The sequence below is a fragment of the Chiloscyllium plagiosum genome, unplaced genomic scaffold (assembly GCF_037043375.1).
Source record: "Chiloscyllium plagiosum isolate Xiang-an unplaced genomic scaffold, Cpla_swu_hap1 HiC_scaffold_1, whole genome shotgun sequence".
NCBI lineage: Eukaryota > Metazoa > Chordata > Chondrichthyes > Orectolobiformes > Hemiscylliidae > Chiloscyllium > Chiloscyllium plagiosum.
The window spans coordinates 51,554,470-51,578,465 of NW_028270139.1; the positions used below are offsets into that span (position 1 = coordinate 51,554,470).

General features: G+C 38.3%; 1 protein-coding gene across 7 annotated transcripts in view; it reads right to left on the reverse strand.

Annotated features, from left to right (window-relative positions):
* Nucleotides 1–12,865: 12,865 nt before the first annotated feature.
* kcnip4a (potassium voltage-gated channel interacting protein 4a) overlaps nucleotides 12,866–23,996 on the reverse strand; it is a 1,154,042-nt gene continuing 1,142,911 nt past the window's right edge. For all 7 annotated transcript variants that reach the window (XM_087986801.1, XM_087986802.1, XM_087986805.1 and 4 more), the window contains 3 exons: nucleotides 18,092–18,196; nucleotides 16,561–16,623; nucleotides 12,866–13,709 (listed from right to left, as the gene is read on the reverse strand). In XM_087986801.1, the coding sequence (XP_087842927.1) occupies nucleotides 13,662–13,709; nucleotides 16,561–16,623; nucleotides 18,092–18,196 (216 nt within the window). In that variant the 3' untranslated portion in view covers nucleotides 12,866–13,661. The remainder of the gene's footprint in view (nucleotides 13,710–16,560; nucleotides 16,624–18,091; nucleotides 18,197–23,996) is intronic.

A 23,996-nucleotide genomic window follows, 5' to 3' on the forward strand; every position in this document is an offset into this window, starting at 1 on the left:
TTGTGCATTGACTCATTGATGGCCACTCAGGGTTTCCTGATTATGCTGCATGCGTGAGGACTCCTGAAGTTGTCAGATTTTGTGGAATAATGCTGGCAAACAATGAGTTGCCCCTTCATTACTATTGCAAAATGTGGGCCTTAGCATTCAAGGAGCAAACAAACCATCTGGAAGGAGAAATGTAAAGAATGTTATCTCCTGATGAAAACAGTGAGTCACAGCCTACGTGAGCTGGCTCTACTTCACAGCTATTAAACTCATTAAACTAAACTAAATACCTGTGACTATCACATCATAGTTGAAAAACTCTCGACAATATCCAACTGATGTAAATTCTATGAAATAAATACTTGCTATTTGCCTCATTAGTTTCAGGAAAAGAATATTTAGTTTTTGAATATTATTTGATAGCTTGTTAAATTCAAATTTTGAAAATGGATTGCAGATTGTGGTTGTACCCTGCAGAATTGAGCTTTCAACTGGAGCCCACTTGATGTCAATATGACTTTTAATTAATTTAATACAAAAGTTTTAACTTCTTGGCAACAACTTTCTGTTGAAAATTAGCCTAAGAAAGCTACTCTTAAAAAGAAGAAAGCGTATATACGGTATTGGGAGGAGATTGAGGACAACTACAAATTTAGCTGGAAATGTTGAGGAAGAAATAAGGTGAGCACAGAAATATAGTAACAGAAGTAGGCTGCTCAGCTTTTTGGGCCAATACTGACATTTAATTAAATCATGACTGATTGGCATTGTAGTTCCATTTACCTAATTTTGTTTTATAACCCCTACTATCCTTGTGCAACAAATTACATCAATCTTGCATTTTATATTTTAAATTGATTTATCCCAAAAGCTGCTTGGGGGAGAAAGTTTCAAGTTTCAACTACCTTTTTGGAATACTTCCTGATGTCACCCCTAAGGTTCTCGCTCTGATTTTGAGGTCATGCCCCTGTTGTTCTGGACTCCCATGCCAGAAGAAATTGCTTCTCTTTCTCTACAATATGAAATCCTGCAATTATCTTAAACACCTTAATTAGATGCCCCCTTATTCTTGTGTATTTAAGGGAATGCAACCTATCATTATTTAAACCAAGTAGTCACAATAGGAGAATGGGTTGTAAACTGTAGCTATTTTAGAGCTGGTGAGTGACAGAGATGACAATAGGAGGAGACTGATTTCACTGCAAGTGAACAAGCTTTGCATTCTTGGTTAGTAAATCCAGAAAGCATCTGGTCATCTCAGTATACTTCTAATTGTAAACATTCCTAGATTTCATACGTCACACTATCTAGGATCGGATTTGCATAATACACAGGCAGCTACAAACTAATTGTATGTGACCATATATAATTTGTGCTATATTGAAAGCAGCTTATAAAGAGTAAAATGTGAAGCAGTCATTCAATAAGGTCAGAGAACCTTCATGCAATATCATGTGACTCTGCTTTGTTTCATTTGAGAAAGAAATACAGCAAGGGATGACCAACAAAATGAAGACAAGACCCAAATAGTTTAGTTACAGCGGTAACATTGAGGGGCCTTTGTGTAGCTATATGTCCAGACATTCAAGGTTGAAGAAGATTGAGAATAGTACACTCCCAACTCATGAGGCCTTATCAAGGATAACCACAACTGTGCCGCTGTACTGCTGTGTTTTGTTCAAAATAGTAGCTTTCACGAAATGTATAAGGGTTCATTTTGTAAAATTATCAATTGTATGATCATTTAGACTTTGGTCACTCAAGACCTGTAGTGAAGAATATTTCTCTTTCATTTCTCACATATAATGGGCAGCACAGTGGCTCAGTAGTTAGTACTGCTGCCTCACAGCACATTGGTTTCTGCCAGGTGCTCCAGTTTCCTCCCAAAATCCACAGACATGCAGGTTAGGTGAATTGGCCATGCTAAATTGCCCCTAGTATTCAGGGATGTGTAGATTAGGTGCATTAGTCAACGGTAAATGTGGAGTAATGGATTAGGGGAATGGGTCTGGGTGGGATACTCTTTGGAGGGTGGTGTTTCCCGTTTCCACACTGTAGGGAATCTATGATGATATTAGTATTCTCTGTATTAATTTTTTTATCGATTTGATACAATGCTTTTTTGCCTCAAAAGTACAAAAGGAAACATGATCAGTTTTCAAGCATTTAAACATAGCAGAAGCAAATGGTCAATGATAAATAAGTGTCAGATTTAATGGGAATGTCACCAGAATATACAAAGATTGAGACAAGAGTTCAAGGAAATCAGTCTTTGAAATGTTCTTTACCTTTATGTTAAATAAAAATGGGAGGTATATGCAGTCAGGACTCACTGTTTAGATTAGATTAGATTACTTACAGTGTGGAAACAGGCCCTTCGGCCCAACAAGTCCACCCAGACCCATTCCCCTACATTTACCCCTTCACCTTAGCACAGCCAATTCACCTAACCTGCACATCTTTGGACTGTTCTCTTCATCAACGTCATAACAAAACTTAAAGAGGACAGACCTATGGCTAATTGACAACTTAAAAGGATCAGTCGGAAAATAGTGGGAGGTCACATCAATCAATGCCCATCATCATTAAGGGCTAATTAGAGATTGATCATGTGTCCCTTAAACCAATTAGCAGTAAGCCTGATTCTAACCTAGACCAATGAGAATGTAATTGGTCATGCTGTGGGTTATGGCTTGGATAGAGTTTCTCACTGTGACATGAGGCAAGTTCAAAATGTTCCTCTTCCAACTGTAACTGAAAAGCCCTTGAGGCATTGAAGAGATTTCAGAGACTGAGTGTTGACTTATGTGCTGAGCTGAACTGGAAATCAAGAGCCATTGTATTTCCAGAAAGTCATTGCCCTTTGATAGGTATTATTTATAATAATAGTAAAGCTTTCTGCGTTCCTGCATGAGGTTGTGTCTTATTGCTTAAAGTTTCAAATGAACAAATTAATAATATTATGATTTGTGTTTAAATCTAAGATCTACACAACCCTGCAGGTTACTTAGCAGAGATGGTGTCTCCTTCCTGGGTCACTGGTGCCAATCTGGGACCACCCCACCCATTTTCTCTTTATGTCTAACTCCCACCCAACCTGTCCAATATGACTCCCATTACTGGGGCCTGTCCCCTCAGCCCAATGAGATCCTGGTCATTCCTGGAAGTACAGATCTATCAATGAATGTCTCATTCTTGGCCTGTCTGCACTACTGGCAGTGCCACTCATCCTGGTGGCGCCAGAAGTACTACAGGTAATATGCACCTCTTGAAGAGAAAAAGAAGCTTATGCACCCATCATCTTAAAGAATAAAACAGATTGAGTCAGCCAACTGTATTTGGGATTGCCCCTGATATGCAGTAGTGTGGGAAATTCCATCTCAGAATATAACCCAATACTATATACTTTTTGGGTCCTTGTTGGTCATATCCACACTCACTTTTAAGTATTTTCTATTTAATGTGTTTCACTTGGCAAGTAAACTTTGCTGTATTGAATTATTTTAACTACATTTTTTAAAGTCTAACATCAATCAGACTCTCCAATATTGCTCATTTGTTGAAAATAAGATATTCATAATAGCTTGAAAATGTTGAAATATTGTTCTTCTGTCATATGATAGATGGTGGAAGAGCAGTTGAAACATCTACAGATTTGAAAGGGAATTGAGGTCCATTTGTTTTCTGCAATGAACTTTATTATTCACAAGAAATAAAGGTCTGTGCTGATTTTGAGGGTGAGAAAGAAAATTTAATTAACAGCCAATAGCCAAGCAGCTTGTGAGTCATTCTGTCATTCTGCTATTTTCTGGTGCTCATTTCACAATGATCCAACAATATTGCAGGTTAAATTGCTTTCCTTTTGAAAAAAAATTTCCATTATACAGAATTATTATTGAAAGTAAAGCATACTTTTCTTGATTTCAAGATCTAGACGTCGAGACATTGAGAGTAATTTTCCAACTTTTCAAGAATGAGGGCTTGTCAGTTCCTGAGTCACATGTTAAAAATGAATGGTCACATAATCCTGCACTATGAATGCCAATGTTCTGCTATTGAGTGAACTGTTGGAGCACAAAACAGAAAGTTATTTTATTTACTCAGTCTTGCCTTTTCTCTACAATAACTATTGGGGACTTAAGATCCTTTATCCAAAATGCTCGGGACCAGCTGTTTTTTGGAATTTGGAATTTTTAGGTTTTCAGAATGAGTGACAGTTTAATGGTGAAATGTTTAAAAATCTTACCAGAGGAGCAGACTTCTAAGTCAGAAAGTGCTTGGCCACGCCCCCTCCCATGTCGCATCTGAGTGACATGCATCAAGTGGGTGGCGACTTGGGTTAACTGTTTGCTCGCCAAACAACCTTGTTAATGAGAAAAAAACCTCACAAAAAAACTTTGGATTTTGGAGCTTTTTGGTTTTTGGATGTTCGGATAAAGGACCTTCTAGCTGTAAAATGCAGTTTCCATCAGAAGGTGTTCCAGAACATTAGTGTAGAGCTTTTGATAGCCTCCTGTCACTGGCGGAAGTGATCAATCTGTAATTCTAGATCACAATGGACAGCAGGGTTCCCAGATATTATTTGATTTTTCTATGCCCCATAGTTCACCAACAAAAAAGAAAATTGTAATGTTACCATCCTAGAAGATAACAATTAACTCAGCACAAATGGATTTACTTTAGCTGACTGTCTCAGTACGACAACTGTTTAGAGTTTCTTGATAAATAGTTCAAATTGCTTTTGGAAATACATTTAACCGCGTAATCTGCAGACAACGCACAAAGCAGGGTGGGAAGTTAGACTGTAAAGAGGATACACAGATGCTTCAATGGACACATTGAGTGAGTTGACAAATGCATGCCAAATGAAGTAAAATGTGTAAATGTGTATCTACTTTGTAAGGAAAAACTAGAAAGTCAGATCATTATCTGGGAAAGGTGGAGGTGCAACGAGACCTGGGTGTGCCTGTCCATTAGTCACTAAAAGTAAACATGCAGGTTACAGCAGGCAGTCAAGAAGGCAAATGGCGTTAGTTTTCATAATGAAAGGATTCAAGTACAGGAGCAGGGATGTATTCCCGCAATTGTACAGGACCTTGGTGAGACTGCATCCTGGAGAATTGTTTGCAATTTTGACCTCCTTATCTGAGGATGAATATTCTGGTTATGGAGGGAGTGCAACAAAGGGTTAACAGGCCGATTCCTGGGACTGACATATGAAGAGAGACTGGATCATTGAAGACTATATTCATTAGAGTTTAGAAGAATGAGGGAGGATCTCATTTGAAACCTATAAAATCCTATAAGGATTAGACAAGGTAAACAATGAGCAAATGTTCCCAATGACTGGAAGTCCAGAATCAGGGGGCACATCCTCAGGAGATGAGATAAACCATTTAGGACTAAGATCAGGGTATGATGAATGTGTGGAATACTCAGCTACACAAAGTGGTTGAGGCCAAAACATCAAATGTTTTCAAAGGATTAGATAATATTCTTAGGGATAAAGAGATCAAAGGATATGGGAGAAAGTGGGAACAGTGTACTGAGATCGATGATCTGTTTTGATGTTATTGAATGGTGAAGCAGTCTCAAAGCACTGAATATTCTATTCCCACTTTCTACGTATCTAAGATTAAGAAGAGATTTGATAGTGGTGTTTAAAAATCATGAAGCATTTGGATAGAGTAGGGAGGGAGAAAATGTGTCCTTTGATGCAGGGATTGAGAATCAAAGGACGCAATTTTAAGGCAAAAGAAGCAATGGCCACAAGAGGAAAATCTGATACAATGAGTGCTTAGGACGTGAAGTGAATTACCCAGAAGTAAAATGGAGATCAATTAGATAATTGTCTGAAGAGCAAGGAGTTACCCGGCCATGTGGAGAAGGTAGGGGTGTGGAAATAGTGAGTTACTCTTGCAGATCTGACAGTGATATGACAGACCGAATAGCATCTTTGATGCTGTAACTGTTTTATGGCTCTATGCTGGAGCAGTCCAGCTAGCCTTAATCTTGTACAACCCTGTAATTCCTTTCCCATCAGTTACTTACCAAACTCCCTTCTGAAAGCCTAAATTGAATTTGTTTTCAATCCTCTTTCTGTAATTGCTGTGATATCCCAGTCCCATGTTCCTAACCATGCCCTGAGTTCATTTGCCTTCCCTGTTCAGCCCTTTGCATTGAAATAAGTGCAGTTTAATTTATCAGTCCTACCCTCTTCTCTGCTTTGTCCCTGCCTGCCCGCCCTGACTGTTTGACTTGGTGCTTTTCTCAACTGTACCAGTTTCAGAGTGATCTCTTTCCTCACTATCTCCCTGGGTCCCAACCCCCGCACCCCCCTCCCCCCCACCTTAGTAGTTTAAATCCTCCCGAGCAATTTACGTGCAATTTGTCCTTCTTGTGCAGGTCACTTCTATCCCAAAAGGGATTCCAATGATCCAAAAATGTGAATCCTTCTCCCATACACCAACTCTTCAGCCATGCATTCATCTGCTCTATCCTCCTATTCCTGCCCTCACTAGCTCGCAGCACTGGGAGTAATCCAGATATTACTACTCTCGAGGACTTCCTTTCAAAATTCCTGCCTAACTCTCTGTAATGTCCCTTCAAAATCTCATCCTTTTCCCTTCCTATGTCATTGGTTCCAATGTGTATAATGACCTCCTGCTGGTCCCTCTCCCCCTTGAGAACATTCTGCACCCTCTCAGAGACATCCTGGATCCTGGCACCAGGAAAGCAACACACCATTCTGATTTTTTTGCTGCTGGCCACAGAAATGTCTGTCTGTGCCTTGGACTAGTGAGTCCCTTAACACAATCGATCTCCTGGAACCCAACGTATCTTTCATTACATTAAGCCAGTCTCAATCCCAGAAACTTGGCTGTTCATGCTATGTTCCCCTGAGAATCCATCACCCCTACATTTTACAAGACAGCATTCTTGTTTGAAATGGGGATAGCTACAGAAGACTCCTGCACTACCTGCCCACCTCTCTTACCTTGCCTAGAGTAAATCCGTCTATGTGACTGTATCTGTAACATTTCTCCCTCCTATAACTACCATCCATCACACCCCCTTGCTCTTGTAAATTCCTCTTGTAAATTCAACCGTTCTATTTGATCTGATAGGATTCGCAACCAATAGCGTTTATTGTAGATATAATCCTCAGTAACCCGTAAACTCTCCCTAAGCACCCACATCCAACAAGACGAGCATATCACTCTACTAAAGGCCATTTTTGCTTCTCCCAATCTGCAGCCCCAGAAAACACTGCTCCAAGCTAACTTAATATTTATGGCTTATATTTTTAAGTTTTATCAAGAGACATATCTCAATAAAACATATAATCAAGAAATAACTCACTGTATTGACCACTGCAGATTTACAGCAAGGTCCCAAGGGCACACTTAAAGCTATTCACTTATTGTGTCTGTACTGTGACCTCTCCCAAACAGGCTCCTCCGAGATCAGTTGTGAATTTCACTATTTGTTAATTTTCCCAGATGCACTCCAATGTCCAGTGGTACATGAATTGAAACAGCCAAGGCAGTAACTGTGCAGGTCACTGCTGTGTCAGTTAGCAGTGTGGGTTTCTCTCTCTCTCTCCCGCACTGACCTCACCATGTGCTGTCTTTGTCTGTTCCTCTCCCTTTTAAAAGTGCCACTGCTTTGACTATTTTTTCTCTAAAGTTCCAAAACAATGCAAAAGCATATAAAACAATAATTGCTGCTCCTGGAATTCAAGGAAACCACCTCAAAAAAGGACCTCCCTAGCCTATTCAACCTCTCCCTATAGCTCAAATCCTCCAACCCTGGCAACATCCTTGTAAATCTTTTCTGAACCCTTTCAAGTTCCACAATGTCCTTCCGATAGGAAGGAGACCAGAATTGCACACAATATTTCCAAAGTGACCTAACCAATGTTCTGTACAGCCACAACATGACCTTCCAACTCCTGTACTCAATACTCTGACCAATAAAGAAAAGCATACCAAATGCCTTCTTCACTATCCTATCAACCTGTGACTCTACTTTCAAGGAGCTATGGACCTGCACTGTGGCTGAGGGGGGGTGACTTTATAGAGGTTTATAAAATCATGAGGGGTATGGTTAGGGTAAATAGACAAAATCTTTTCCTTGGGGTGGGGGAGTCCAAAAACAGAGGGCATAGGTTTAGGGTGAGAAGGAAAGATAGAAAAGAGACATAAGGGGCAAATTTTCATGCAGAGAGTGGTGTGTGTGTGGAATAGGCTGCCAGAGGAAGTGGTGCAGGCTAGTACAATAGGAAGGGTTTGGAGGGATGTAGGCCGAGTGCTGGTAGGTGAGACCAGATTAGGTTGGGATATCTGGTCGGCATGGACGAGTTAGACCGAAGGGTCTGTTTCTGTGCTGTACATCTCTATGACTCTTTCAGGCAATACCTTTCAGATTCTAACCACACACTGTGATTACAACGTTGTCTTTGGTTTTTTGTCAATCATGATAAAACTCTGTCATTGGCTCCAAGTCCCCCTGTCAATGAGAACATTTTCTTTCTAGGCCCCTTATGATTTTGGTCGCCTTTATCAAACCTCATGTCTTAGTCTGTTTCCCACTAAAATAACTATGGCATCTCAAATTTACTCACTGGACTTCCTCATTCCAGAATTACTTTCTATCTACATTTTTCTATTGCAATGTGAGCACTATTTAAAAAATTCAATTCATGGAAGCACTGCAAATCACTTGATTATGACTTTATTTAATCCATAAATTCTTCTACCACACATTTTGAAGCAATTTAAATCTGAGAGATTACTCTTAGCAGTGAATGAAAACAAAGTCCTCATCTTTCTCATTTGGGTTAAAATAAATATAAACTAAAAAGACAAGAAACTGCTGAACAAGTTGGTGATCCAGGGGCATTGTTTGAAATACAGATGGCAACAAAACATTTCATTTGTAATTGTTACATTTTCAAAGTTGTTTTAATGTAGTGTAATTTTTAGAAAAATCCAATTTAAAGGACAGGTTTAGAGGTGAGGCATTAACTGAAGACTATTCAAGAAGTTTATTCCGTGATTTTGTATATATTTGACACAAGCAATTTTATCTGTAATTTGAAAATGGATCTGTCTCTGGATATGCAGATTAATGCACAATTGTGAAACCCTAGAAGAAACTCAAGATACTGAGAATATTTCCACTGTACAGGGTCAGTTCACAAGGTGAACTGGGCACTCACTGCAGGCAGTGGGATTTTGTTTGGGAGTGGGAGGATGGAGGTGGGGATGTTCAAATCTGTGGGCTTTTAAAACAAAAATCTTCCTAACCGAAAGCCTGATGGAGAAGTTCAAAAGCAGTATTTCTGATAGTTTTTGACAGTTGTTTTCCTAATGTGTGTTGAGTTTTTTTTTCCACTTTTATTGCTCCCAAACTTTAGATAACATTCTTGTAAGAATGATGGTATGGATGATGGTAATTTAATAGAGTTACATTGACTCAGAGATATTCAAGATTAAAGTTAAATGAAGGTCTTCACTTTGAGGACCTGTAAGGGTCATGGTGTTATACAATATAACAATTTCCTTAATGTGTTTAAAATAGCATTCAAGCTTTTCTGCAATAAGAGCATGCAAATAATGACCTATGAAAGAGGATGATTATTTGCCTTCTGCAAATTGTGTTGTGTTCAATTCGGGCTCTGTACAGTAACCCTGGTGATGCCATCATTTCTTATTAACTACTCATACCTCCCCAAGTAACTACACGCCAAGCTTCTTTACTAAGATTTCAATGAATATGAAACAAAATCAATGGTTTCGTAAAATGTAATTTTTGTTTCCCCAAAAGACTCGGGGAAGTAGAATTTGCAAAAGTTTGCAAGTATTACACATGAAAAATAAATTCCTCTCCTCTATGTATTTTGTCGTTTGTAAAGGAAAATGTCTTGTGCATTTTGCAATTCTGCATACAAACTGAGCACAGTATTTAAAATTTAAAACAATATTTTGTAGACAACATATGTATTATATATTAGATTACCACCTATAGCCATCAGGCATTAACTAGATCTTGTGTGCTATATGTGTAGAAGATATGAAAGTGCAAATAGGAATACTTACATAAAACTAAGATGTGTGTTTATAGTGTCACAACCATTCACAAAGATGCCTCCTGTGAGAAATGGAACTTCAAATTTCATTACAACCTAGATGCTGAAGTTCTGCCTGTCCCTTGTTGCAAAGGATGCATCTGACCATGTAGCCACATGACAATTGGAATGTGCCGTATCACCTGTCCCTCATGGAGATGCAGAAAAACAACTTTGACCATAAGTCTATCAGGTAGTGGTATCCACATAATGTACCTGTGAGCAAAGGAGATGCTAGATGCTGTTGGAACTGATCCTCTGATGAAACTGTCAGTCAATTGGCAGAACACATCATTTACCAGAACTTGCCAACAAGCACCAAGATGTAGCTTGGCTTGTGGGGATAGAGGGACTTCTGTCTGATCCTTTCTTATTCCTGGAATCTCACCCACCATATGTTACACTTGAAGTGTCTGGGGTGGGGAAGAAACCATTATCTACCTTACTGTTGAATATGCTTTTGCACAGAACTTCTGGAGAGTGATGCAATGATTTTGATTGGAGTTCATCACGAGCAGCTCTGTGATACAGGAGTATGTGCTCTACAAATTGTCCCGAGGGACACGCATAGTAATAAACATCAACATCACCTGGGAGACCAGCACAGAACTTTGTGAAAGGCACTTTGATATCAGCTTGAATTTTGTGTGTCTCCCACTCATCGTCCCCAACTGTCTGTTGCGAACTGACACTTTGCAAGATCTAAGACTGCATGCAGAGGATTGCACTAAAGCTTGAAACAGCTGTGACAGAGATACAATCGAGAAAGCTTGCTAACTAAGAACTTTCAAGCATTGTTCATCACCAGCGCATGGTGGCAGTAGTGTATATGGTCAACAAGATGCACTGTAGAAACTCACCAAGGCCTTTCTGACAAATCTCCAACCTCACTTCCGCCTAATAGGTGAAGGGCAAAAGATTTATGGGAATATTGCTAACTTGTAAGTCATTATCCAAGTTACACACTTAGAACTAAATTGCCATTCATTCACTGTTGTTGGGTCAAGGTCCTGGAATTCACTGCTTAACTGCAATGTGCATACCTACACCTTTGGACTGAAGCAGATCAAGGAGGCACCTTCTCTAAGACAATTAGGGATGAGTAATAAATATTGGCCTAGACAGTGATATCACTTAGAGTGAATTTTAAAAAATGCTGGAAACTGTAGCACTCCTTAGAGTGAAAAACCAAAGAATTGCGGATACTGGAAATCAGAAACAAAAGCAAAAGTATGCTGGTAAACCTCAACTAGTCTGGCAGCACCTGTGGTGAGAACACAGAGCTGAATTTTCAAATCCAATGACCCTTCTTCAGAAATGTCAGACTGTATGCCTGGCAAAGAATGTGCTTTGTTAACATTAAGAATATTGACATTTGATTAAGGCAGTTCAGAGTGGAATGTGCTGTAGGGAGAAATGCTTATATCTATTCCACTCCTGTAGTATTCAATTTGAAATGTTTTGCCTACAGGTGCATGATATGAAATACATATTTTAAATATTAAGATTATTGCAATTGATATGAGGTACTTAAGGTTGAAACAGGTTCTATTGAGACAAGTTGAAAATTATGGAATTTGCAATAAACTTAAAAGTGCAACTTTTTTATAAAGTTCATTTTACAAATTGTATTAATAAAGTTTTTTTTAAAACGGAACATTGACTTGTTATTGCAAATTGGGCACTGTTTTCCCAAGACATTTTTAATTTTGTAGACACAAATACTTGTTACTCAGTGTCTGTGTGGAATGGATAATGTTGATCAATCAAAAATGCCAGTTCTGTATTTACAATTAATCAGAAAGTTATGCTATTATGGACATTGAGTTCTGGCGGCAGCAGAGTGCAGGAATCAAACGAGCAATATTGAGGGGAAATCGCGCTGCAGAACCGTGGGAGGATAGAGTGAAGTGAAGAAAGGCCATGAATACTAATAACTGTGAGTCATTCATTCTCAAATTTAACTGTACAAGTGGTGTGGGAGGCCAAAGAAATCTCCCAGGACAGCAAATGCCATTGCACTGGCTGTGTCATTGGATGACAGAAAGTCAAAAACAAATTCTGAAAGAAAAAAATATTATAATTTTAATAGGATAATTAGCAAATACTTCTTTCCTCTGTTGCTAGTGATGAGAGGTAATCAATTTAAAAGGATCGCTAATCAGACTGAGCAGTGAGATAAGGAGAAATATAATTATTTATGCAGAAGGTTATTAGCTTATTAAGTGTGTTGCCGTTGGGAGTAATTAAAGCTAAAACTACTGTATGTTTCAAGGTAGATTAATATTTAAAGTCACGATGCATATAGAATTATCCAAAGATTGATTGTTTTAGATTTTTTTGTAAGCAAACAGACAGAGCAGAAGTAATGTGTTGAATGCCCCCTTCTACCTTGTTGTAAACCTGTATGACTGTAGAAAAGTAACTAAGGCAAACAAAGCCATGGGAATGAATCTGACAAATGTCTATGAGAAAATGTGCACTCCAACAAAAAAAAGCTTTTCAAATGTAGCTACCTCGAAAACAAAGTTTCAACAACAGAGTGATGTATGCTTGCTCCAGCAATATTGAAAAGAATCTCACAGAAGAGCAACATTATCCCACTAATTTAAGTAGGGCACTATTATTATATCAATGCCATGGCACATTCTGTGTTTAGTATATAGATAAACTGTATACTTCAATGTCGTATGATCTTAAAAGGATTTAATGGATTGGAAACAAACAAACAACAGAAAGTCCCCCTAGATAAACTTTCTGTCTTTATTGTCATGGACTCTTTTGCTTTTTACAAAATGTACACATATTAATACACAAATACACTGCTGTAAATCTCAGAAGTAATGGGATTGCACAGCCCTCAATTCTTACGTTATAAATAAATCAGAACAGTTTGTACCTGTCTTTAGGATTCAGTTTCAATACCTGAAGTAGTCATGTAATTCTACCTTCCCATAAAAGGTGCTGCATTTATACTAGTTAAGAAACTGTGATGTACAAATGGATAATATGTTAGTTAACGTTTCATTATCTTGTTCTATGTAGTATTAAAATTACACTTAAATAGACTGTTGGATCATGTTTGATTGGGGTGCTGCTTATTTCCACACAGTCTGCAGCAAATCAGAAGAGTTGTGCTACATAGTCACATGGACACCCATACACACACACAAAATCTAATTCTCATCCACATGACCAAAAATAATGTCACAGTTGTGACATAACCATAGACTTTATTATCTTTCCAAGGGTCATTATCTCCGTTCCCTAGTTTAGGAAAGCATGCATTCTACGTGTGCAACTAAAATCATATGAAAACTCAAAATCATTCCTAATTTCATGAGATGGATATGTTCATAACTCTAAAAAAATAACTAGTTGGAAGCTTTACAGCTGAACAAAGCTCACTTGCATAATATGTTATCTCAGCCTGTTGCTGAGTTCAGTTATAGCTGTTGTGGGTTTTCCACTGATCACAGTCACTCATCTATAATTTAGAATCTGTGAAGTTGTTCTTTAAAGTGCTTGATTATCGCTGTTGTTAAATGATATTTTCGAAGAGTTGCATGGATTTCATAATGTTTTCATCCTGTACAGAAGAAATCAGAACACTGTGAATCTTTGAATTACAACAAAAGCTATTAGATAGTAAATCTGATAATGGTCAAAGGAATTAAAGCATTTCTGGATGAAGGAGATTCTTCAGTCCATTGATCTCATCTCTCCAGCATATTAACTCAATTCCTGATTATGCATCACTTGAATTTTAAAGTCTTACCCTTATCAAAACAATCTTTGGTCTTAACTGCACTTCCCTGACTTCATAAACTCATCCAATCTTTTAAATACCGTTGAGGATCTAAAATTTGAATTTAGGCTGTTGTCAGAAGCAACAGGTATATGTAGATTTTTATTAACCACAAAATGGCTTTTCAATTTAAAAAAAATCAAAATGGCTTTAGAATTTCTTTGCCACTGAGTTAGTTAGAGATAAGGCAAACAATGGAGTTTTCATAAAATGAATACTGACACATTAATTGACCATTCGAACTAACCTTGAACTGCTACCATGACATGACAATTTATGTAATTAAGACCCCTTTCCCAGGGAATATCATTGGATTAGCCTGCTGTCAATCAGGTCACCATATTACAGTTGATTGGGCTTTTCTTGTAATTAAGACCCCTTTCTCAAGAAATATCATTGGATTAACCTGCTGTAAATCATGTCACCTTATTACATTTGATTGGTCTTTTCTTGTAATTAAGGCTGTGCTGTCTCTTAAAAAACATATAAATAATGTATTATTTTCAAATGTAATTGTGCAATTTCACCACGGAGCACAGAAGCTTTAATCTCTGTGTTGCTGGACAGAATTACATCAGGCTGTCTTAATTTATTAAACTGGTAACCTTGCCTTTAAACTGGCCGTACTCCTAGTGATTCTTTTGACCAATCTCGAACCAAGAGGCCCCTTTGGAGGAGTCCAGATCTTTACTGTGAGACCTCTCTAAGCCTTTAATTCTGGTCTCTTGAGCATCTATATTTTAATTACTCACTCTACCTTCTACTGCCAATGCCCTAAGCTTCAGAATTTCTCCTCAAACACCTTGGCCTCTAATCTCTCTTTGATGTTTAAAGGTGATGGGATGGCTGAATTCTCCACCATCACCTTACTAGCAATAACCATTGTTACGAAGAGAAGGTTGACCCCACCCGCACCAAGAACCAAAACCAAAACATTCAAAGAGGAGTGCCTCACCCTATGATCTGTTAAAAGGAATGTGGGAAGGGGTATAACCCATTTTTCAGTAACTTCTAGTGGTTAAAGAAAAGAAATCCCTGACACTCACTTTATAATCAGCTATTAACAATTTATTTATCTAACTCTTAACAGTGAACAAATTAACTAAACTATTAAAAAACTAAATAAATCCCATCTAACTACTAACTATTTCCAAATAATTCAAGATTCCAATGGTATGCTGTTCTAATAAATACAAGTCCCACTCATATAACTAAAATGTGTCTTGAAATTACAGCCATTTTACATGTCTTCTGGAATGTTTGAGGCCCCCTCCATCGTTCTTCTGACATAAGATGCCTTCTTCATTGTTCTTCTATCAGGAATGTTTTCTTGGTACCATTATTATTTAGATGATTCTTTCTTGAAAACATAAATGATTGTGAGAGCTAATTTCTCTCTTGAGAGAGCTGAGGCCTATTTGCTCTAGTGAATGGCAGTTAGCTTTGGGGTCTGTGTCTAACTGCCCCCTGCTTTTATACCCTTGATGACATATAGATTTATTACAATAGCATTGGTCCTATGTTGTCGACATCATCAGGTTTAAATTTAATAGGTTTTTAGTATTTAAGGACCTGGTTTAAATTGATTGACAAAATTCAAAACTTGTTGTCTTTATAAAGTCTGCTGCTTGGCCTGCTAACCATATGGCCCTTTGATACAAATCTTTCACTTTGGGTCTTCTTTGTGCACCTGCAAACCCCCAAGCTATTGTTCACAGCCATCCATTTTTAAATCTAAGCAAAGAAAAAAAGCACCATCTTTTAAAGGAAACCATTTACAATTTTACACACACCATCAAATTCTAACTACCTACCTCTCAATCTACAATTACTCTACCCAACTTTGCAATAGCATTGACCAGAAAATTAACTGGATTAACCATATAAATACTATTCATTCAGAATTGAAAAGTAAGGACCCTACATCAAACCTTGGTTAAATCACACTAAATTGTATTATGTGCAGTTCTGGTTGCATATTATAAAAAGATTACAAAGGGATGTATGCAAAAAAGATTACAAAGGATGCCAACAAAAATGCACAGTAATGCAGTTCACTAAAGGTTTCTTTTGTGTTGGAAACAAATGATCAAGTAGAGTCATTTAAAGTCATGGAAGGTTTTACAAAATCCAAAAAGGAATTCAGAAAAAACTTATTTCCAACAGTATGATGACATGTGTTCAATTCTCCAGGAAATAGTTGAAGTGCATACTTTGGAGACATTAGGGGAAAGCTCGATAAGCATGAGGGAAAAGGAAAGAGAGAAACAATAATAAGTTGAGATAAGAGAATATTTTGGCAGGAGGATGAATGCAGTATGAACATTGATAGGGAGTGAATCATCCAAACAGCTTGTTTCTGTATCATCTGTATCTTATAGGCGAAATAGCTCCTCATGTGGCTTGGTCGCATTTTTTGGTTGATAATACTCCAGGGTCCTTGAGACATTTTGTTATATCAATTCAAGTTGATGTTGTTTATTTCAAGTGGAAAACTAAAATAACTGTGTGTTTAAAGCATGTGGAGTGAGGAACCTTGGAACACTGTGTTACAGTAAGAGAGGAAACAGTGAGAAAAGAGACAAAGGGAAGAAACGGAGTTATTGATAACACTAAATGGCAAACTACTCACTTTTTGGCAGGTATCAATGAATTCATCAATTGTGACAACTCCATCTCTATTTTTATCCATTTTCTGTTAAAAAGATAAAGCAAAAAATTACATCATTAATAAAAAAGAGAAGGCGTAATGCTGAGCAACAGAGATAACCACCTGTAATGTAAGGGAATGGCAAAACTTCTGTGAAAAAGCATAGGAGGAACAGTAAGCTCAGTTTGCATTTGTTAACACATTGTCCGGATAATGGATAGTGTTTTTTCTTGTTAGGATAATCCGAAATTTGAATAAATGATATTCGGATAACCGAGGTTGTTCTGTAACTTCTTAATATTGACTATATTGATAAATGCCTGAAACCAAATTCCAGTGGTTGCCACAGGATTTCACTGCAATATTTAGGCCCTGTGCTGACATTGTGCCATCATGTATTTCACTGGATGGAGGAAATAAGTGAAGAGGACCCTCAGTCACACTTGCTCAGCTCCTGTAAGTAATGTTAGCAAATACCCAGGATTAGATCAACTCCCCAACTTCTTGAGAAACAGGCTATGTGACAAGTGAGGAAAAGGAAAAGAAAGTCAATTGTAAATGTTAGACGTGTTTGATCACAAACAGTTGTTGATAATGGTGGCTCTTTGATTCTGAGCATCCAGAAAAATCTTAGCCTTCGCACTCTGCAATTCCCCCAACCACCAAATATAGTATGCAGTTATTTCTTAAGTAATTACAGAGATCTTGTTCCACAACACTATTTTAATCCAAACGTGGTCATTCTTTACATTTAAAAAAGTTATTCATATCTATCCTAAGCATGCCAATTCTAATTTGAGCTTGGCTCTTGGTTCAGTTGCAGTTTAATTTAAAATGATATTTAGGATTGGCCTTTTCCAATCCTTTAAAAATCTTATCTACCTTGCTGAATCACAGGCTGAATACTTAATAGGGTCTGGAACAAAGGCTGATGGGTGGGCACCTAATTTGACAAAACTGACTGTGTTCGATTATCATCACAGTTTCAACAGTATGTTGAATGAGGACAGCCTAAGGATTGGCTGCCCATCAAAAAGCAGTGAACAATAAACAGAAGATTACCTATGAACACCCCATTTCTGCATCAAATGGAATTTCAGCTAATAATGTAGGCATGTCCAATATGGCAGGCTCAAGTCATTACAAGAGGAAACATTAAAGACTATACTGGCTATAACTAAGGCACACCTTTGGGTCGGTACTCAGAACTAGACCCCATTCCAAATTCCTGACTGAAAATCTAGTCTACCTCTCTGTGGTGCCTTTTCAAAACTTCTCTAGTCTTTGTTCATAGCCCTGACATTAAAAGTCAGTCTCTTGCTAATGTCCATTTTTAGCAATATATCCAGTGCACACATGTCTAATAGCAGGTATGATTTTTATTTTAGTAAAATACATTTATAATAATGATTAAAACTGAACCACTAAGAATAAAAGCTAACGGTTGCATTTTTCTTATTTTTCTTAGTTATGCATTTTGTTTGTGTTTACTATAAAATTGTACATCACAAACCTGGAAAAAAATCTCAACATGTTGTCTGGGTGTTTCCTCTCTGAGAATAGGATAAGTGTATTTTCCCATCATGTCATAAATAGATTTCATTATGTCCAACATCTCCTGCAAACCATAATGATTCGAAAATATTTGGTTAGGTAAAGCCAATATGTGCAAAATCATCCATTTCACATTTTTATTTTATTCATTCACAAGACGATGGTGTCACTGGCTAGGCTAGCATTTATTACCCAGAGGGCAGTTAAGAGTAAACCACATTGCTGTGGGTCTGGAATCACATGTAGGCCAGACCAGGAGAGAGTGGAAGTTACCTTCCCTAAAAGATATCAGTGAACCAGTTGGGTTTTTCCAATAATAACAATGGATTGATGATCATCACTAGACTTTTAATTCCAGATATATATTGAATTCAAATTCCACAGTACCTGTGGCAGGATTTGAACCTGAATCCCCAGAACATTACCTGGATCCCTGGATTAACAGTCCAGTGATACGACCAGTGATATCTTGTACAAATATTACTCAATGGCTTTTCTGGCTTCAACTTGCTCATCTCCCCTTTCCAGAAACCTTGGTGTGCCTTTTCTTCCTGATGGGTCTGTCGACCCTGGACTCTCCTCTAGGGTTGGGATTCATTGCGAATGCAGAATTGGATCCTGCTGGAATGTCAGTACTAATAGGGAACCTGCTGCAAGAGAAGCAAAGTCTTTACAGCCTGGAGTTGGATGAAGGAGAGGTCGTTTGAGAAATTGCTGTTTTTTTCTAGCCTTTGCTGCCACTTACTTTTAACAGGGAACAGCTAACGTACTAACATCTGCACAAGGAGGAACGTTCATAGTTGTATAGAGGTGCAGCCACAGACCTTCCTGATGAAACCAGTCAATTGCAGGACACTACATAACTGAAGGAAACCATTGTGATCTAAGGTATGACATGCCTGATGAAGGGCTTTTGCCCAAAAAATTGATTCTCCTGCTCCTCGAATGCGACCTGACCTGCTGTAATTTTCCAGTACCACACTCTCAACTATCATTTCCAGATCTACAGTTCTCACTTTCGCCCAGTTGATTCTATATCTGTTCCTCTGTTCAACTTCATCACATTAATACACTTATAAACAACAATCTTTCAAATTGCATTTTACCTAAGTTTAGTGATAGAAAGTTTAATTTCTATGTAGTATTGGGATTTAAGAAGTAATTTAGTTGACATTTCTTCAAGTGAGTTTTGAGAAGACTTGTAGCTCAGGTTGAGGTTCTGGATGTAGGTTTGCTCACTGAGCTAGATAGTTTGTTTTCAGACGTTTTGTCACTATACTAGGTAACATCATCAGTGAGCCTCTGGATGAAGCACTGGTGGCATAGCCTGCTTGCTATTTATGTGTTTAGCTTTTCTTGGGTTGGTAATGTTATTTCCTATGGTGATGTAATTTCCTGTTATTTTTCTCAAGGGGTGGTAAATGGGATCCAAGTCAATGTGTTTGAGGAGATGCCCTTAAACCTGATACTGGGCAGGCCTCACAACCTGCAAGACTCCTACTTCTGGCTGCAGAGAAAATTATCGATCCCCCTAATTCTCTAACATAATACCATTCCTATTTCCTTCCCTACTTGAATGGCTTCCTACACCAAAGTGAAGCAGTCAGTTTGCCCATCTTCCCTGCAGTCCCCACTCTCGCCCAGAGAGATTGCAAGAACTTCACAACTATCTGACATTGCCAAGGCCAAGCCTCCTCAATGTTGCAAAAAATGTTTGCTAATGGATACAACACTAGTACACCATCTAGGTGTCTTCGCACTTGCCAGGGGTTAGCAGTTATTTCAGAACATTTCCTAAGGGGCTCTTGCCTTGAGTGAAAGTTAGAAGTTAATATTACGGAACTTTCTAGAAAGTTATCACTTTCCAGGGACCTTGCAGTTGATGGTAATTGTCATAGGCTTGGCGCTTCACCATAAGAAATCAGAGGTGACTAAGGTAGTCATGTATGAGAGTGGCGTTTCAGTAAGAATCCAGATGTGATTGAAGTAATTCTTAAATGTTTAAGATTTGCCATTAGAAATCCAGATTCATATTTGAATTCATTATTAGGGCTAAAGGTAAGTACTTTAAGAAAAAGTGAGCTGTCTTTTTTCTCAGAAAGCTGCTTCCACCAGAGAGCAGTCAGTAGAATCTGCGAAGTATATAGATTAGATTAGATTACTTACAGTGTGGGAACAGGCCCTTCGGCCCAATAAGCCCACACCGACCCGCCGAAGCGCAACCCACCCATACCCCTACATTTACCTTTAACCTAACACTACGGGCACTTTAGCATGGCCAATTCACCTGACCCGCACATCTTTGTGACTGTGGGAGGAAACCGGAGCACCCGGAGGAAACCCACGCAGACACGGGGAGAATGTGCAAACTCCACACAGTCAGTCGCCTGAGTCGGGAATTGAACCCGGGTCTCTGGCGCTGTGAGACAGCAGTGCTAACCACTGTGCCACCGTGCCGCCCATAAAATTCTATCATAGTGGTCATCACTGACAAGATGAGCATTTGTTGCCCATCTCTCATTGCTGTTGAAATGAGGGCTGGCTCACCATTTCAGAGGGAGTTTAATTGTTAAATACATCACTGGGGCCTGGAGCAACACGTAGGCCAGAACTAGTAAATATGCCAGATTTCCTTTCCTAAAGGATATAGCTGGAGGGAGATCTAAAGGCATTGAGTATTGATGATCATAACATTATCAACAATTGTAATAAAAACCCATCTGATTCACTGAAATCATCAATGGTTTTAACTACAAATTTTGTACTTCTCTTTCCAAATTCAAATAGTTTAAGCAAGTGGCAGAATATGAGATCCCAGCACCAATTCTTCTGAAATACAGCTCCAAGCAATTTGTGAGAAGTGTCTATTTGCAAATTCTATCATAGTGGTCGTCACTGACAAGATGAGCATTTGTTGCCCATCTCTCATTGCTGTTGAAATGAGGGCTGGCTCACCATTTCAGAGGGAGTTTAATTGTTAAATACATCACTGGGGCCTGGAGCAACACGTAGGCCAGAACTAGTAAATATGCCAGATTTCCTTTCCTAAAGGATGCTAGTGATCCAGTTTTTACAACAATCATAGCTTCATCATTAATGGCTAGCTTTTATAATTCCATATGCATTAATTAAGTTTATGTATTACGGAGAGATTTGAACCCAGGTCCCCAGGGCATTAGACTGAGCCTCTGTCCATTAACATCAACACTGTAACATTACCACTATCCCACTGTAACATACAAAATAGTTCCAGCCATTTGTTACCAACTTCCTTGAAATCAGATGATAACTACTGAGAAAGTGTGAATAGGCTGGGACTATTTCAATAGATTTTATATCAGTCTTTAAAGTTATATAAAGTTTTTCTAGGGTAGATGCAGACAATATATTCTACTTGCGTGCAAATACAAAACATTGGATTATAAATATAAAATAATCATTAATAAATTCAATAAGAATTTTAGGACAAGATATCTTTATCCAGTGAGAGATGGGAATGTATACTTGCTGTCACAAAGCGTTCTGGAGGTGACTAGAATAGATACAGTTAAAGCAAAGCTAGTGAAGTATATGAGGAGGAAGAAATGGAAGGATATTTTGCTGGAGTAGATGAAATAGTGTGGTGAAATCGCATAGACCTATTGGGATGGCCTGTTTCTTTATTATAAATTCTAAATAATTTTAAGAAGGCTAAGAGGCTCATTAGGAGCATAAACAATGTTGGGCTGAATGACTTGACTGTGCAACACCCACTTCTTGCAAGGGAAGGTCTTGCTTCAGTAAGCACTTGTTTTAAAAAAAATGCTTTACTGTGATGACTGCATGATAAAATTTCTTCTTTAAATTTTTATCATTTAATCTTCATTTTGTATACTTGCCTCAATTAAATAAGTGTTCCCATTATTTGAAAGCATTACATACACATTTTCAACGGGGCTTACAGAATGTAAGTCACTCATAATCTTCCTGGTATTTGAGAAAAAAATATTCTGAGCGTTATGAAAACCATGTGTTACAACTTATTTTGGTGCAAAGTTAATTACAGTCGATGAATAGAAGCTAATTAAAATGACATCAGCTATCAATTGAGAATTCTCCCTGGTGTATTAACATTTCCACTTTATTGGAACAAAATGATACCAGGAAACCACAAATATATATTAATGCCTTCATCAATGCAGTTGGCACTTCTTGTATGAGCTGCAAGAGAACAGAACACTGCCAGACGCTGTTGTGACAAAGATAAATATTTCAAGAGTTTGTTCTTGGCAGGTCCAGGGAAAAGAAAAGAAACCCAGACAAATCGCGTGGGATGTTTTGAAAATGTCACAGACATCCTCTAAACATACACCTGAAATTGAGTGAAATAAAGAAAGAAAGGCAATTCTACTTCCATGTCACTCTTTAGATCTCAATTTACCACTCAGCATGTGCAAAGAGATAATTGGTGTCATTCTTTCCTGACTCACTACAGTTCGGGGAGATTCCACTTTTCATTATTGCTGTATTGATCAGAGACAGTAGGGTGTCACTACAGTTGAGGCAACTCTGAGGACCCAAGATGTTCCAACTGAGGATTTTCAGTCCCTACAATTGTTCAACAGTTATAAGCTACTTGCAAATTGTGCAGAAGAGGGTGGGAACTGCAGAGAGGATGAGTAAACACACACAGCACCTTGGTATGGGGAGCCTTCAAATGGGGAGGAAATAGGAATGTAGTTGTAGTAGGGCACAGTCTAATTAGGGAGATAGATGCTGTTCTCTGCAGCCATGAACAAGAGTTCTGAAGGCTGCATGACACGTCCTGGTATCAGGGTTAAGGACATTTCCTCAGGGCTGGAGAAGAACTTGAAGAGGGAGAGGAGGGATCCAGTAGTCGTTATCTACGTTGGCACCAATGGCATTGCTAGACTGGAAAGGAGACTTTGCTGACTGACTTTGAATAGTTAGGACTTAAATTAAGAAACAGAATCCTCAAGGTAATAACCGTTGGATTACTACCCGAATAGCAGACAAACTGCCACAAGAGAATAAAGTCACAAAGTTAAATGTGGGTTCAAAGATTGGTGTGGGGTAGAATGGGTTTCAGTTTGTGGGACATTGGAACCAGTACTGGGGTAAAAGGCACTGTTTTTGTGGGATGAGCTTCACTTGAGCTGTGTTGGCGAATCAAAAAACTAGGACTGTAGAGAGGGCTTTAAACTAATTAGAGGGGGGTAGGGTTTAGGAGAGGGGAAGTGTAACATCACAAAGCAAGAGCATATGCCAGGATTCCAGGGAAGCCATTTGGATCGCGATAGGGTGGTAACAGGACAGAATGTACAAACTTAGATAAGCTCTTGTAAATAGGGTCAAAAAGAGAAAAAAACATGGTAAAAAGGCAAAAACAACATCTCTTTATTTGAAAGCACAAAGTATTTGAAACAAAATAGCTGAATTAATGACATAAATACAGGTTAATGGGTGCAATCTCATAGCCATTACACAAACATGATTACAAGGAGATCAAAGCTAGAAACTAAATATTCCGGAATACCTGACTTTTTGAAAGGACAGGCAGGAAGGAGGGGTAATGTTGGTATGGGATGGAATAAGAACAATAGCAAGAAATAATCATAAATCAGAAGATGTAGAATCCATATGGGTAGAAATTAAAATAAAAAAAAGGGAAAGAAAATACTGGTAGCAGTTGAGAGGCCAACAGTATGCATATGCTGGGACAGAGAATAAATCAGGGGCTAATGAAAGGATATAACAAAGGTACATTAATCATGGATGATTTTAATTTTGACGCAGACTGATTTGGTCAGATTGGCAGAGGAAGCCATGTGGAAGAATTCAAAGTGCATAGGGAAAATAGATCA